Raw genomic sequence first — 10,883 nt, 5'->3', positions numbered from 1 at the left:
TTATCCGTATTACTCCATCTGTAACTTAAACTAACAAAAATCCCGCACAAGTCACATTTTGTTCTTCAGGCTACCCAGGAAGGCATATTAGGCAGGGACTGCCGCTTTCTCTCTAAGACAAACATCATGCCAGTAAACTGGCCCATGGTGGGCAGAGGGAGAGGGCCCAGGAGGAGGCGGACACCCATGCCTGCGCAGTTGATGAGGAGCCAGAAGGCTGATTCTGGCTGCAGGAAAAAGGTCAGGGTTGCATTTTCCTTCTTTGCTTCTTGATGGATGATCAATATTTTGAAATATGACATCCCAAGGCCAATGAGACTCGTGCCACTCCAGAAAAGAGCCACTCTGTGGGCGGGATGGTGGGAAGGGACCTGAAGGTGGGGTCAAGGGAGGCCCCCAAACAGTCTACACAGCAGGAGGGATGGCCAGGGCTCAAGAGCTATAAGTGGCGTCTCAGGGCCCTGCCGGGCGTCTCGCCATGCTGTTCCTGGGGCTGCTGCTGCTGCCCCTGCTGGCGGGTGCCCGCCTGCTGTGGAACTGGTGGCAGCGCAGGAACCTCCACCTCCCGCCTCTTGCCCCGGGCTTCCTGCACCTGCTGCAGCCCAACCTCCCCATCTATCTGCTTGGCCTGACTCAGAAATTCGGGCCCATCTATAGGCTCCACCTTGGGCTGCAGGGTGAGAACCTATTCTCGCCCTGGCCCTCACCACAGGAGGATGGCGGAGGAGGGGAGGGGGTCCTCTCTCTCCGCTGACCCTGCTCTGGCTCTCCCCCAGATGTGGTGGTGCTGAACTCCAAGAGGACCATTGAGGAAGCCATGATCAAAAAGTGGGCAGACTTTGCTGGCAGACCTGAGCCACTTACCTGTAAGGGCTGGGGGCATTTTTTCTTTCTTAAAAAAAATTTTTAAGAGATGGGGTCTTGCTATGTTGCCCAGGCTGGTCTTGAATTCCTGGTCTCAGGTGATCCTCCCACCTCAGCCTCAAGTGGAAGCCACCTGCACCTGGTGGGGACATTTCTTGGGGGGAAGAAGCAGGGGTTGGGGAGGCAGAAGATCGGGCCCTTGGCTGACCTTGGTCAGTTCCTACCCTCCAGCCCCCTACTCCTCCTGCAGACAAGCTGGTGTCTAAGAACTACCCAGACCTGTCCCTGGGAGACTACTCTCTGCTCTGGAAAGCCCACAAGAAGCTCACCCGCTCAGCCCTGCTGCTGGGCCTCCGTGACTCCATGGAGTCCGTGGTGGAGCAGCTGACCCTGGACTTCTGTGAGGTAAGGCTGGGCTCCTGAGACCCCTCGGGTCAGCCTCGCCTCTCACAGTAGCCCCCGCCCTGCCTGCTGCACACCGGCCTGCTGAGCTCACGCTCCTCCTCCACAGCGCATGAGAGCCCAGGCCGGCACCCCTGTGGCCATCGAGGAGGAATTCTCTCTCCTCACCTGCAGCATCATCTGTTACCTCACCTTTGGAGACAAGATCAAGGTGCCTCGCAGCCCCTCCGGCCCACCCCCAGCCCCTCCCCGGGCCTCTCCTGGTCCTGAACTGAAAGCTCGTCCTCCTTTTCTGGCAGGAGGACAACTTGACGCCTGCCTGTTACAAATGTATCCAGGAGGTGTTAAAAACCTGGAGCCACTGGTCCATCCAAATTGTGGATGTGATTCCCTTTCTCAGGGTGAGGAGGTGGGTCCTGGGGCGAGGTGGGTGGAGGGAGAGGCTTCTTCCCGCAGCTGCACTCTCATGCTTCCTGTCGCAGTTCTTCCCCAATCCAGGTCTCCGGAGGCTGAAGAAGGCCATAGAGAAGAGGGACCATTTCGTGGAGAAGCAGCTGAGGCAGCATAAGGTGGGGCTGTGTGTGGACGGGCTCCCCTCGGCCCACAGCCAGGGACGCTACTGTCCGCAGCATCATTACGAGGCGGGTTCTCCTGCATCCCCCAGTTCTGGGCCTGTTGCCACTCCGTGCCCCTCTCCCCAGGCCGGGCGCTTAGCCTGCTCCTCCCACGCTCTGCAGGAGAGCCTGGTGGCAGGCCGGTGGAGGGGCATGATGGATTACATGCTCCAAGGACTGGCGCAGCCGAGCGTGGAAGAGGACTCTGGACAGCTCCTGGAAGGGCACGTGCACATGGCTGCGGTGGACCTCCTCATTGGTGGCACTGAGACCACGGCAGTCACCCTCTCCTGGGCCGTGGTGTTTTTGCTTCACCACCCTGAGGTGCGCCCTGGGGACAGGCAAAACGCTCCTTCCCAGCACCCCAGTCAGGGTGGTGGGCACCCTCGCTCAGCTCTCAGCGCTGTGCTTGCCCAGAGGGGCTGCTGTCTCTTCACCGGCACTCAGGCTCACTGGGTGGCTGAGGGAGTGGCTGGACTCTGGGCAGCTGTGGGCTGGCTGGGGCAGGACTCCACCTGATCATTCCCCAGATTCAGCAGCGACTGCAGGAGGAGCTAGACCACGAACTGGGCCCCAGTGCCTCCAGCTCCCGGGTGCCCTACAAGGACCGCGCACGGCTGCCCTTGCTCAACGCCACCATCGCCGAGGTGCTGCGCCTGCGGCCCGTTGTGCCCTTGGCCTTGCCCCACCGCACCACACGGCCCAGCAGGTGACTCCCCAGGGTTGGGATGAGTGAGGAAAGCCTGAGCCCAGCAAGGTCCTGGCCAGCCTCTAACTGCAGTCCCCTTCAGCATCTCTGGCTACGACATCCCCGAGGGCACAGTCATCATCCCCAACCTCCAAGGCGCCCACCTTGATGAGACACTCTGGGAGAGGCCGCATGAGTTCTGGCCTGGTATGTGGGGGGCCAGGGGCCTGCCGTGCAAAGGTGACAGAGGCTGGTCCCCGAAGCCGCTGAGTACCTCCCCACCGACCTGTCCACCCGCCCGCAGATCGCTTCCTGGAGCCAGGCAAGAACTCCAGAGCGCTGGCCTTCGGCTGCGGGGCGCGTGTGTGCCTGGGAGAGCCGCTGGCGCGCCTGGAGCTGTTTGTGGTGCTGGCCCGACTGCTGCAGGCCTTCACGCTGCTGCCCCCCGGGGATGCCCTGCCCTCCCTGCAGCCCCTGCCCTACTGCAGTGTCATCCTCAAGATGCAGCCTTTCCAAGTGCGGCTGCAGCCCCGGGGGATGGGGGCCCACAGCCAGTGAAGGGGCAGGACCAATTCCAGTAGGGTGCCTCAGTTTCTCCTTTATTGCTCCCCTATGAGCTCCTCCCCTCCCCCCTGTAAACATAGTGCTGTGAGGTCACTGGCAGAGAAGGAGAAGGCTTCCTCCAGTGGCCAGGTGGTGAAGGCCCCTGGCTCTTCTCTTGGGGCGACCCCTCAGTGCTCGGCAGTCATACTGGGGTGCGAGAGAGGTGGGCAGCAGCTCAGCCTCCCCATGCTGGGGACCGAAAGTTTCTTGGTCTCAGCTTCATTTCCGTGAAGGGCACCGAGAACTCAAAGCCCTTCCAGTAGTACCAGCTCACTCCCTGGGAAAGGGGTGTCAAGAGAGCGTCAAAGCCAGATGTCCCATCTGCTCCTCCCGTTCAGCCAACCGCCCCAAACAGCTCCCCTCCTGACCCTCCGGCTTCATCCTGAGCTGGCCCTTTCCAGCCAATAAATCACCTGCAGCTCCCTCTGTGTGGCTGGCATGATTGCTCCCTTTTACCCAGCGCTCAGTCCCTTGCCTGTTACACTGCAGGGCTGAAACCTAGACAGGCTGATCCCCAGCCACCCCCAGTTCTGTGCTGCCTCCCGCCCCTCACCTGATGGTCCACTGTGCTCCCGTAGAGCCCGTTGAGGTTGGCGTAGTGGCAGTTCCTGTACCACCAGGCCCCTCGGTAGGAGACAGCGCAGGAGATGAGCAAGTTGTTGGGGTCCCGATCACGGGCAGAGAAGACACTGCCGCTGTGGTAGCTCATGGAGTCCCCTGGGCAGGGTGGAGGAAGGAGCCATGAGGGCCTCCCCTCCCAGCCTCACTCTCCCAACCCCGTGGCCTGTGCCTACCTGCGGTGCCGTGGTAGCCCTCCAGGTGGAGGCGGTAGTACTCCGCAGCCGAGTCTACACGGAAGGAGTCGTACTGGGCAAACACAGCCTCGTCCCCAGCCCGCAAGTCCACGCGCATGGAGTAGTCACCGGCCTGTGTCAGGCTGTGCAGGGCCTCATTGCCTGGGGGTGGGAGACGTGCTGTCATCAGGGTCCTGGTGTCCACAGGGCCCCCATCCCCTCCATAGTTTCCCAATCCCTGTGAGGCACTGACCCAGCCAGAATTCTCCAGAGATGTTCCCAAAACCATGGGCATAGTCCTCCCAGTCCCTCCAGAAGTCTGTCTGTCCATCCATGCGGCGCTGGAACACCTGGGAAGCAGGTGGGGGCACCGTCAGCCTCTGGCCCCCGGGGCGACAGCTGCTGCACTGCACAGACCCCTGGGCTTCCCAATGCCACCCACCAGCCAGCCGCCCCCATCAGTCTCCATGTCGCAAAACACGTTCAGGGGCCGCTCGCGGTTGCCGTTGAGGAAGATGGTGGTGGTCCTGGAGGCAGCGGCTCCGTTCTGCATCTCCTCCCCGCAGTCCCTGGGGAAGGGGATTCGCAGCCCACCTGGGGAGAGGAGAGCAGGGACCAGTCCTTTTCCAAGCCTTAGGCCCTGGCTGCCCACCCAGCCCCTGGCTGCCAGCCCCTGCGTCCAGGTACCCGTGGTGAAAGAAGTGGACACGGGCGGCAGGAGGCTCTCGCCCCACATGGCCTGCAGCCGAGCACTGTAGGGGGTGGAGGGAAAGAGGCCGAGCAGCTGGTGAGATGTGACCCCTGCCGGGAGCAGGATCTCCTGTGGGACAGACAAGGGGGTGGGTCAAGGGAGAGGGAGGTGGAGACCCTCTGGGTGGGCCAGAGGCAGCACTCCTGGAATCACCCAAGGAGGGGAGTTGGTCAGTGGGGCACCTGGGTCTGTCCACCAGGGGTGTCGAAGCTCAGCAGGTAGCCTGTGGGCCGGACTTGGGGCTCAGTCCAAGTGAGCAGGGCTGTGCGGGGGGTCACTTCCTTGGCCTCCAAGTCCTGAGGGGCCTCTAGCCCTAGGAGGGAAAGAGGAAAGAGGAGATGGGGATGAGGCCCATCCTGGCTTCCTCTACCTCCTCTCCCACGTCCCATTCACCCTGCAGACCCTACCTGTGGTGAAGGTGATGCTGGCTGGGGAAGTGAGGTTGGGGCCCCGCAGGCCACGCACGGTGGCAGTGTAGTTGGTGTGGAGGACGAGGTCATGCAGGGGGTAGTCCACCGCGCTGCCTGGGGCCGCAGCCTGCAGGGGCGGGGCTGGGAGTGCAGGTTGGGGGGCATCAACGCCTGCCCCCTCCATCCCCAGCCAGAGTCCAGCCTCCCCGCTGCAATCCCCACCCTGCACAGGTCCCTTCCAGAGGCCTCAGCCCTGCTCACCTCCGGGGGCTGTGACCTGGACGTCATAGGTGTCCACAGGATTCTGGGGGGGCTTCCAGTGCAGCATGGCGAATCCCTCGGTCAAGTTCAGTGCACGCAACTGGGTGGGGCCATCAGGAACTAGGGGAAGCGGAGGGGCTCAGAGGTGTCCCCGATGCTCTCTCTACTCCAAGCCTCCCCAAACTCTACTGGGCTCCTGCCTGAAATCGGAGCCTCCACCACCTCCCTTCACCCTCCCCATCCCCTCCCAACTGCCACCCATGCCATTTTCATGGCTCCCACCTCTTGCCCTGGGTCCCAGTCCATTTCACCTGTGGTGAGGAAGCCTGTGAGAGGCTCACTCTCCTCAAAGCCTCGGACGGAGACCACGGTCACCTCGTAGCGAGCGCCTGGGATCAGCCCCTGGAGTTTCTGGGTCCGGGCCCGACCATCCACCTGCACACTTTGCGGTTCCCCTGGAAACATTGGGGACCAGGGGTTACCCAGGGAATCCCAGAGTGGCTGGAAGGTGGGCAGAGTACAGAGGGGAGGCTGACATGTGAGGCAATGAGCACATGGCAAAGGCACAACCTCCGTCCGCCAGCTGGTAGGAGACTTTGAAGCTGTCCACCCGGGATGGCGGGGGCATCCAGTTGACCCTGGCTGAGGTCTCCCTGATTTCGGTGAATTGGAGGTCACGGGGGCTCTCCAGCACTGCAGAGGGGGCAGGGAACAAAGGTGCAGGCAGGGGCAGGGAGGCTCCTCCCTACGATTCCCACCTCTCACCCCTGCTCTGGGACAGGCCACCACCCCTTTCCTCTAGACCCCAGGAATGGAAGTCGCTCTGTAGACCCCTCCAAGCCCACCACCAATTCACCCGCCCCTGCCTCTGAGTGAGGCACTAGGTACCCCCGCCCCCTCGAAGTACAAAGACCCTCACTTTGGGCAGTGTTTGTGAGGCATTACCTGGGCTGAGGGTGCGGGCAGTGCCCTGGATGCTGTCGGCCTTGTGGGGCCCTCGCAGTCCATACAGCGTTAGGCTGTACAGAGTCCCCGGACGCAGGTCCCGGAGCACGGCCGAGTGCCGCGTCCCCGGCACCATCAGCTCACGCTGCAGCAGAGGACGCGGATGGGGCTCCAGGGTGCTTGGGGATGGGACCCCGAAGCGGAGCAGGAAGGAGTCGAAGGCCCCAGGTGGGGCCTCCCAGTTGAGCCTCAGTGAACTGGTGGTCACATCGGTCACGGACAGCTGGGACAGGCGGGGCCCTGGCTCCCCTGAGGTCTGACCAGCAGGGGCCGGCCCTGCATGGAATGGGTGAGAGACAAGGGATTGGAGACAGAAGCACACCAGCTTGGTGACCCGGGGAACGTTCCTTCCACCCCCTCCCTCCCCGTTTCTCCATCTGTAACCAGGGCCTTGCAGCCACAGGGGATCCTGTGGGGCAGAGCTAAAGGCCACTCGCATCCAGCCCACCTGTCCTCTCTCCCTGGCACCCGCCTCATGCTCTTTCCCTGAGACCACCGCTTCCAGGCTCCCCTTTCCCCCTTCCCAGTCACAGACTAGAGGCCGGGGACGCCTGGTGGTACCTGTGGTGCCCTCAGCTGAGACGGGCCCCAGGCGCTTCCCTTCATGGAGGCCGTAGAGGAGGAACCCATAGGAGGTGCTGGGCTCCAGGCCTGAGATGAGGACCTTGCTCTGGTCGCCATCCACCAGCAAGGCCTGGGGCTGCCCTTTCGCGTCCTCATACTGGACCACGAAGGAATCAAAGGGGCCCTGGGCCACGCTCCATGAGAGTCGCATGGAGTCTGGGGTTGTGTCGGTCACGGTCAGCACCCCCAGGCGGGGCTCTTCAGGAGGTTCAGGGGCCTCTGGGGCTAACTCTGGGGCTGGTGTGTCCTCTTCTGGGGCTGCGTGGGAGAAGCCCAGGGGAGAATCTGAGTGGGGGATGCCACGAGGCCCTCCATTTTTATCTTTCTTCCCAAAGAGGGGATTCCAGGCTTGCCCAAGGTTGAGGTGGGAAGCTTACAGGTCCTGGCCGTGGCAGCCTGGTGGAGAGAAGGGAGGAGCCAGGCTCTGCCAGTACTTCCGTCCCTGACTCTGCCAATATCCCTGCTTTGGTGCTGACTCCTGCTCAGAACCCCCAGGGCTTCTGAGCCCCAGCACCGTGGCCTGCGCCCTGCTTGGGAAGTCACTGTGGCCTCGTGACTCCTTCGAGAGCCCCTCGCTGTCTGATTCAGGTGCTCAGCTCCCCTTCCACACCCAGTGTCCTATCGCGCCCACCTCAAGATAGCACAGGCTCTGCCCCCACTCGCTGAGCTTGAGGGGCGTGGCGTTCCCTGCTCCCTTCTGAGAGAAGCTGAGGGTGGGACCGGCCGCTGAAGGTGACGGGCAAATCCCAGCGGCCGTGCCCTGGTCAGGCCTGTCTGAGGTGGGCAACGGCGAGCTCTGGCAGAGGAGCCTGCACCATAAGTGCGGCCACTTCTGTTGGTTTCTGTGACTCCGCTCATTGTTTCCCAGTGATTTTCCTCTTAAGAAAATGCTCCTGACTCATCCAATGGCAGAGAGATTTGTCCCTGTCTGGACAAGGTCACCCTTTGGGGAGGTGACAGCTGCCCCAGTGAGTAATGGGGAGCAGCGGCAGTGATGGGGCAGAGAAGGGGCTGGGAGATTGTGGGGCCCCTGCCAGGGCCTTTCCCTCCCGCCTGGCCTGGCTCCTGCTCTTGACTCCTTGACGGATGTCGAAGCCCACAGGGCCGCAGACTCCTCCTTCCTGGGCACAGGCCAGGGCGCCCCACTCCCGTCTGCCCACTCCTGCGGTCATCTTCGTCTTCAGCCCAAAGGCACAAGGAAACCCAGGCAGGCAGCCTCACCTGTCATTCCCAGGGCGGAGACCGGGCCCAGGCGCTTTCCCCCGAGGAGCCCGTACAGCAGAAACTTGTATTTCCTGCCAGGCTCCAGGTCCTCTATGGTGACCATGCGCTGGTCTGCGGCCACAGGCACTGCCTTGGGCTGCCCATCCTTGTCCCTGTACTGGACCACGAAGGAGTCGAAGGGGCCCTGGGCCACCGTCCAGGACAGGTGCAGGGAATTGGAAGTCTCCTCGGCCACGGTCAGTTCCCCGAGGCGGGGAAGGGGCTGCAGCTCCTTCTCCAGGGGAGCTGTGCAGAAGGAGGAGGGAATGCTCTTAGGCACATGCTGCCTTTACCTCAGCCCTGGCAGCTTCCGGGAAGTGTGAGGTTCTGGGAAAGGGTCCCTCCAGTGTAGCCTCAGGGACAGCTCCTTGAGGCAACACACAGGCCTGCTCCTGCCACGTCCCTCAGGAATGAGTGAGAGCAGCTCCCTCCTCCTCTGGAGGCCGCTGCCCAAACTCCTTCCTGCCCCACTCCCTCCTGCTGTGATGAGGGTGCGGTAAATACATTAAAGATCATCAACCAAGGGAGGGTGGCGGGGGTGCAGGGAGGGCCTTTGTTTCCTGGACCCCCGGCCCCTGAGCTGGGATGAGGCCAGAGTTGAGGGGGACTCCCAGGAGGTCTCTGGGTTGTCAGGGAGACACCCCAAACATTGAGAGCTGGTCTGTGTAGCTGGCCAGTGCATGGCTCCCATCACTGCCGACCTGTGACCCCCCCTTGTTCCCTTGTGACCATCAGCCTGGCCATCCGCGCCTCCTGCTACCCACACTGACCCCACTGGCCCAGGGCAGCCAGGGTGGGGCGGGGAGAAGACAGGGGCAGAGCTGGGAAAAGAGAGGGCAGAGCAGAGGCTTGTCCGAGTGCGGCTGGGGCTGTTGGGTGAGGGGAGGGAGAGCCTGTACCCCGTCCCCACAGTGAGGGTTCGGGAAGAGAATTATGGAGTTCCAGGGACCCAGGCCCCGAGTGGCCAGCTGCTCTGTCTTCCTCTGGGCAGTGACTCACGGTCCTGGGAGTGGGGTGAGGGTCAGTGACCCACCACACCCCTTCCTTGAGGGGCTGAGTCACGGCCACAGTGACACCAGGTTTTTCCATAGTCTTTCCGTAGCCAAGCCCTCCCTTATTTTCCACCCCTCGCCTCTGAGTTAGGGAGGAGGGAGAGGGATGGGAACCGCTACTGAAAGCAGCGTCACTCCCAGCAATCATGCAGGTGAGGACACCGAGGTTCTGAGGATGAAGCGGCTTGGCCACGGTCACTCTGGCAAGGGCTGGGACTGAACTGGAACACAGATCTGCTGGCCCCAAGCCTGTGTCCCTTTTATTTCCTCGGCAGTCATCGAATGGAGAAAATAATGCATATTCCTCAGAACTGCACCAGGCACCTATAGGGACCCACTTTCGGAGTTAAAATGGTTGTGTCAGGGCTGACAGAGGCAATCTCACGGGAAGGCCATAGGGCCAGCTCTGAGGGCTCAGATGAGAGGCAGCTCTGGAAAAGGTGGAGGCCAGGCTGGGGCTCACCTGTGGTACCTTCAGCAGAGACAGGGCCCAGTCGCTTCCTGCCTGCCAGACCATAGAGCAGGAACTTGTATTTCCTACTGGGCTCCAGGCCGGGGACAGTGACCTCCCGCTGGTCGGCTGCCACTGGCACCACCTGGGGCTGCCCATCCCTGTCCTTGTACTGGACCACAAAGGAGTCGAATTCGCCCTCAGGAACGGTCCACGAGAGTCCCATGGAGTCAGGGGTCACGTCTGTCACAGTCAGCTCCCCCAGGCGGGGAGAGGGTTTCGTGTCTGGTGCTGGAAAAGACAGTGAGGTGCATGGAGAGTGACGGGGGCGGGGATGGAGGCAGAGGGGCCTCGGAGCTTCCTGGGCTGCTGTGGCTCTGTGAGCCAGTCCTGGGAATGGGAGGGTGACTGGGCCAGGAATAGGGATAAAAGAGGAGCCAGACAAGAAAGCAAGTGTCCCCTGGGATGCAGGGAAGGTAGGGAGAAGGATGGGCGTGAGGGGAAGAAAGGAGCTCAGGGCCTGGGTTTCCAGTAAATCAGTGGGTGGTGAGGATTGGAGTGTGGGGCACAGAAACATGAAATTCCAACTGGCGCCACAAGGGGGCGAAGGCTCTGGCTGCGGGAGGCCTCCAGCCCTCACTCACCGGTCCTGGCCTCCACAGGGACTGGGCCGTGGCGTTTCCCATTTTGGAGTCCAAAGAGCAGGAACTTGTACTTGCGGGCCGGATCCAGCCCCGAGACAGTGACCGCTCGGAGGTCTCCACTCACAGGCACTGCCTGGGGCTGCCCCTGAACGTCCCTGTACTGTACCAGGAAGGAGTCGAAGTGGCCCTGGGCCACCGACCAGGAGAGGCCCACCGAGTCCGAGGTCACGCCTGCCACCACCAGCTCCCCCAGGTGGGGCTCCATGGGCGGCAGTGTGGGCAGGGGCGCTGAAAAGAGCAGAGCAGGCCCATGGGTCAGGATGCAGGACCCTGCCCAAGGCAGGCAGCGCTCTCCCGGGAACGGAGGGGGCATTTTTTTTTTTTGAGACGGAGTCTCATTCTGTCACCCAGGCTGGACTGCAGTGGCACAATCTCAGCTCACTGCAACTTTCTCCTC

General features: G+C 62.2%; 2 protein-coding genes across 2 annotated transcripts in view; one reads left to right on the top strand and one right to left on the bottom strand.

Annotated features, from left to right (window-relative positions):
* The first annotated feature begins 478 nt into the window (after positions 1-478).
* On the top strand, positions 479-3,126 carry CYP21A2 (cytochrome P450 family 21 subfamily A member 2). The gene is made up of 10 exons (XM_012436727.3): positions 479-677; positions 777-866; positions 1,115-1,269; positions 1,376-1,477; positions 1,566-1,667; positions 1,749-1,835; positions 2,004-2,204; positions 2,411-2,589; positions 2,672-2,775; positions 2,873-3,126. Exons 1-10 carry the CDS (start codon positions 479-481, stop codon positions 3,124-3,126), a joined length of 1,473 nt encoding a protein of 490 aa, XP_012292150.1.
* A 26-nt stretch (positions 3,127-3,152) lies between these two features.
* TNXB (tenascin XB) overlaps positions 3,153-10,883 on the bottom strand; it is a 70,227-nt gene continuing 62,496 nt past the window's right edge. Inside the window, exons 30-45 of the mRNA XM_064361217.1 lie at positions 10,427-10,714; positions 9,795-10,073; positions 8,238-8,525; positions 6,954-7,274; positions 6,333-6,668; positions 5,958-6,080; positions 5,699-5,842; positions 5,388-5,507; positions 5,124-5,267; positions 4,899-5,029; positions 4,653-4,785; positions 4,408-4,559; positions 4,219-4,315; positions 3,966-4,127; positions 3,725-3,888; positions 3,153-3,448 (exon numbers count right to left, since the gene is read on the bottom strand). Coding sequence (XP_064217287.1) covers positions 3,347-3,448; positions 3,725-3,888; positions 3,966-4,127; positions 4,219-4,315; positions 4,408-4,559; positions 4,653-4,785; positions 4,899-5,029; positions 5,124-5,267; positions 5,388-5,507; positions 5,699-5,842; positions 5,958-6,080; positions 6,333-6,668; positions 6,954-7,274; positions 8,238-8,525; positions 9,795-10,073; positions 10,427-10,714 — 2,984 coding nt within the window. The 3' untranslated portion in view covers positions 3,153-3,346. The remainder of the gene's footprint in view (positions 3,449-3,724; positions 3,889-3,965; positions 4,128-4,218; positions 4,316-4,407; positions 4,560-4,652; positions 4,786-4,898; positions 5,030-5,123; positions 5,268-5,387; positions 5,508-5,698; positions 5,843-5,957; positions 6,081-6,332; positions 6,669-6,953; positions 7,275-8,237; positions 8,526-9,794; positions 10,074-10,426; positions 10,715-10,883) is intronic.

The sequence above is a fragment of the Aotus nancymaae genome, unplaced genomic scaffold, assembly GCF_030222135.1.
Source record: "Aotus nancymaae isolate 86718 unplaced genomic scaffold, 86718_ANA_hifiasm-v0.15.2.pri h1tg000040l, whole genome shotgun sequence".
Lineage (NCBI taxonomy): Eukaryota > Metazoa > Chordata > Mammalia > Primates > Aotidae > Aotus > Aotus nancymaae.
The sequence above is the reverse complement of the archived record's forward strand: the minus strand, read 5'-3'. Positions and strand labels throughout refer to the sequence as shown.

What these genes read in the sequence shown, in the direction of transcription:
- CYP21A2 (XM_012436727.3), top strand. Translation starts at nt 479, where the DNA reads ATGCTGTTCCTGGGGCTGCTGCTGCTGCCCCTGCTGGCGGGTGCCCGC. An exon ending in AGCAGCTGAGGCAGCATAAG is followed by an intron (nt 1,836 to 2,003) that starts GTGGGGCTGTGT and finishes CACGCTCTGCAG; the next exon opens with GAGAGCCTGGTGGCAGGCCG. An exon ending in CGCACCACACGGCCCAGCAG is followed by an intron (nt 2,590 to 2,671) that starts GTGACTCCCCAG and finishes AGTCCCCTTCAG; the next exon opens with CATCTCTGGCTACGACATCC.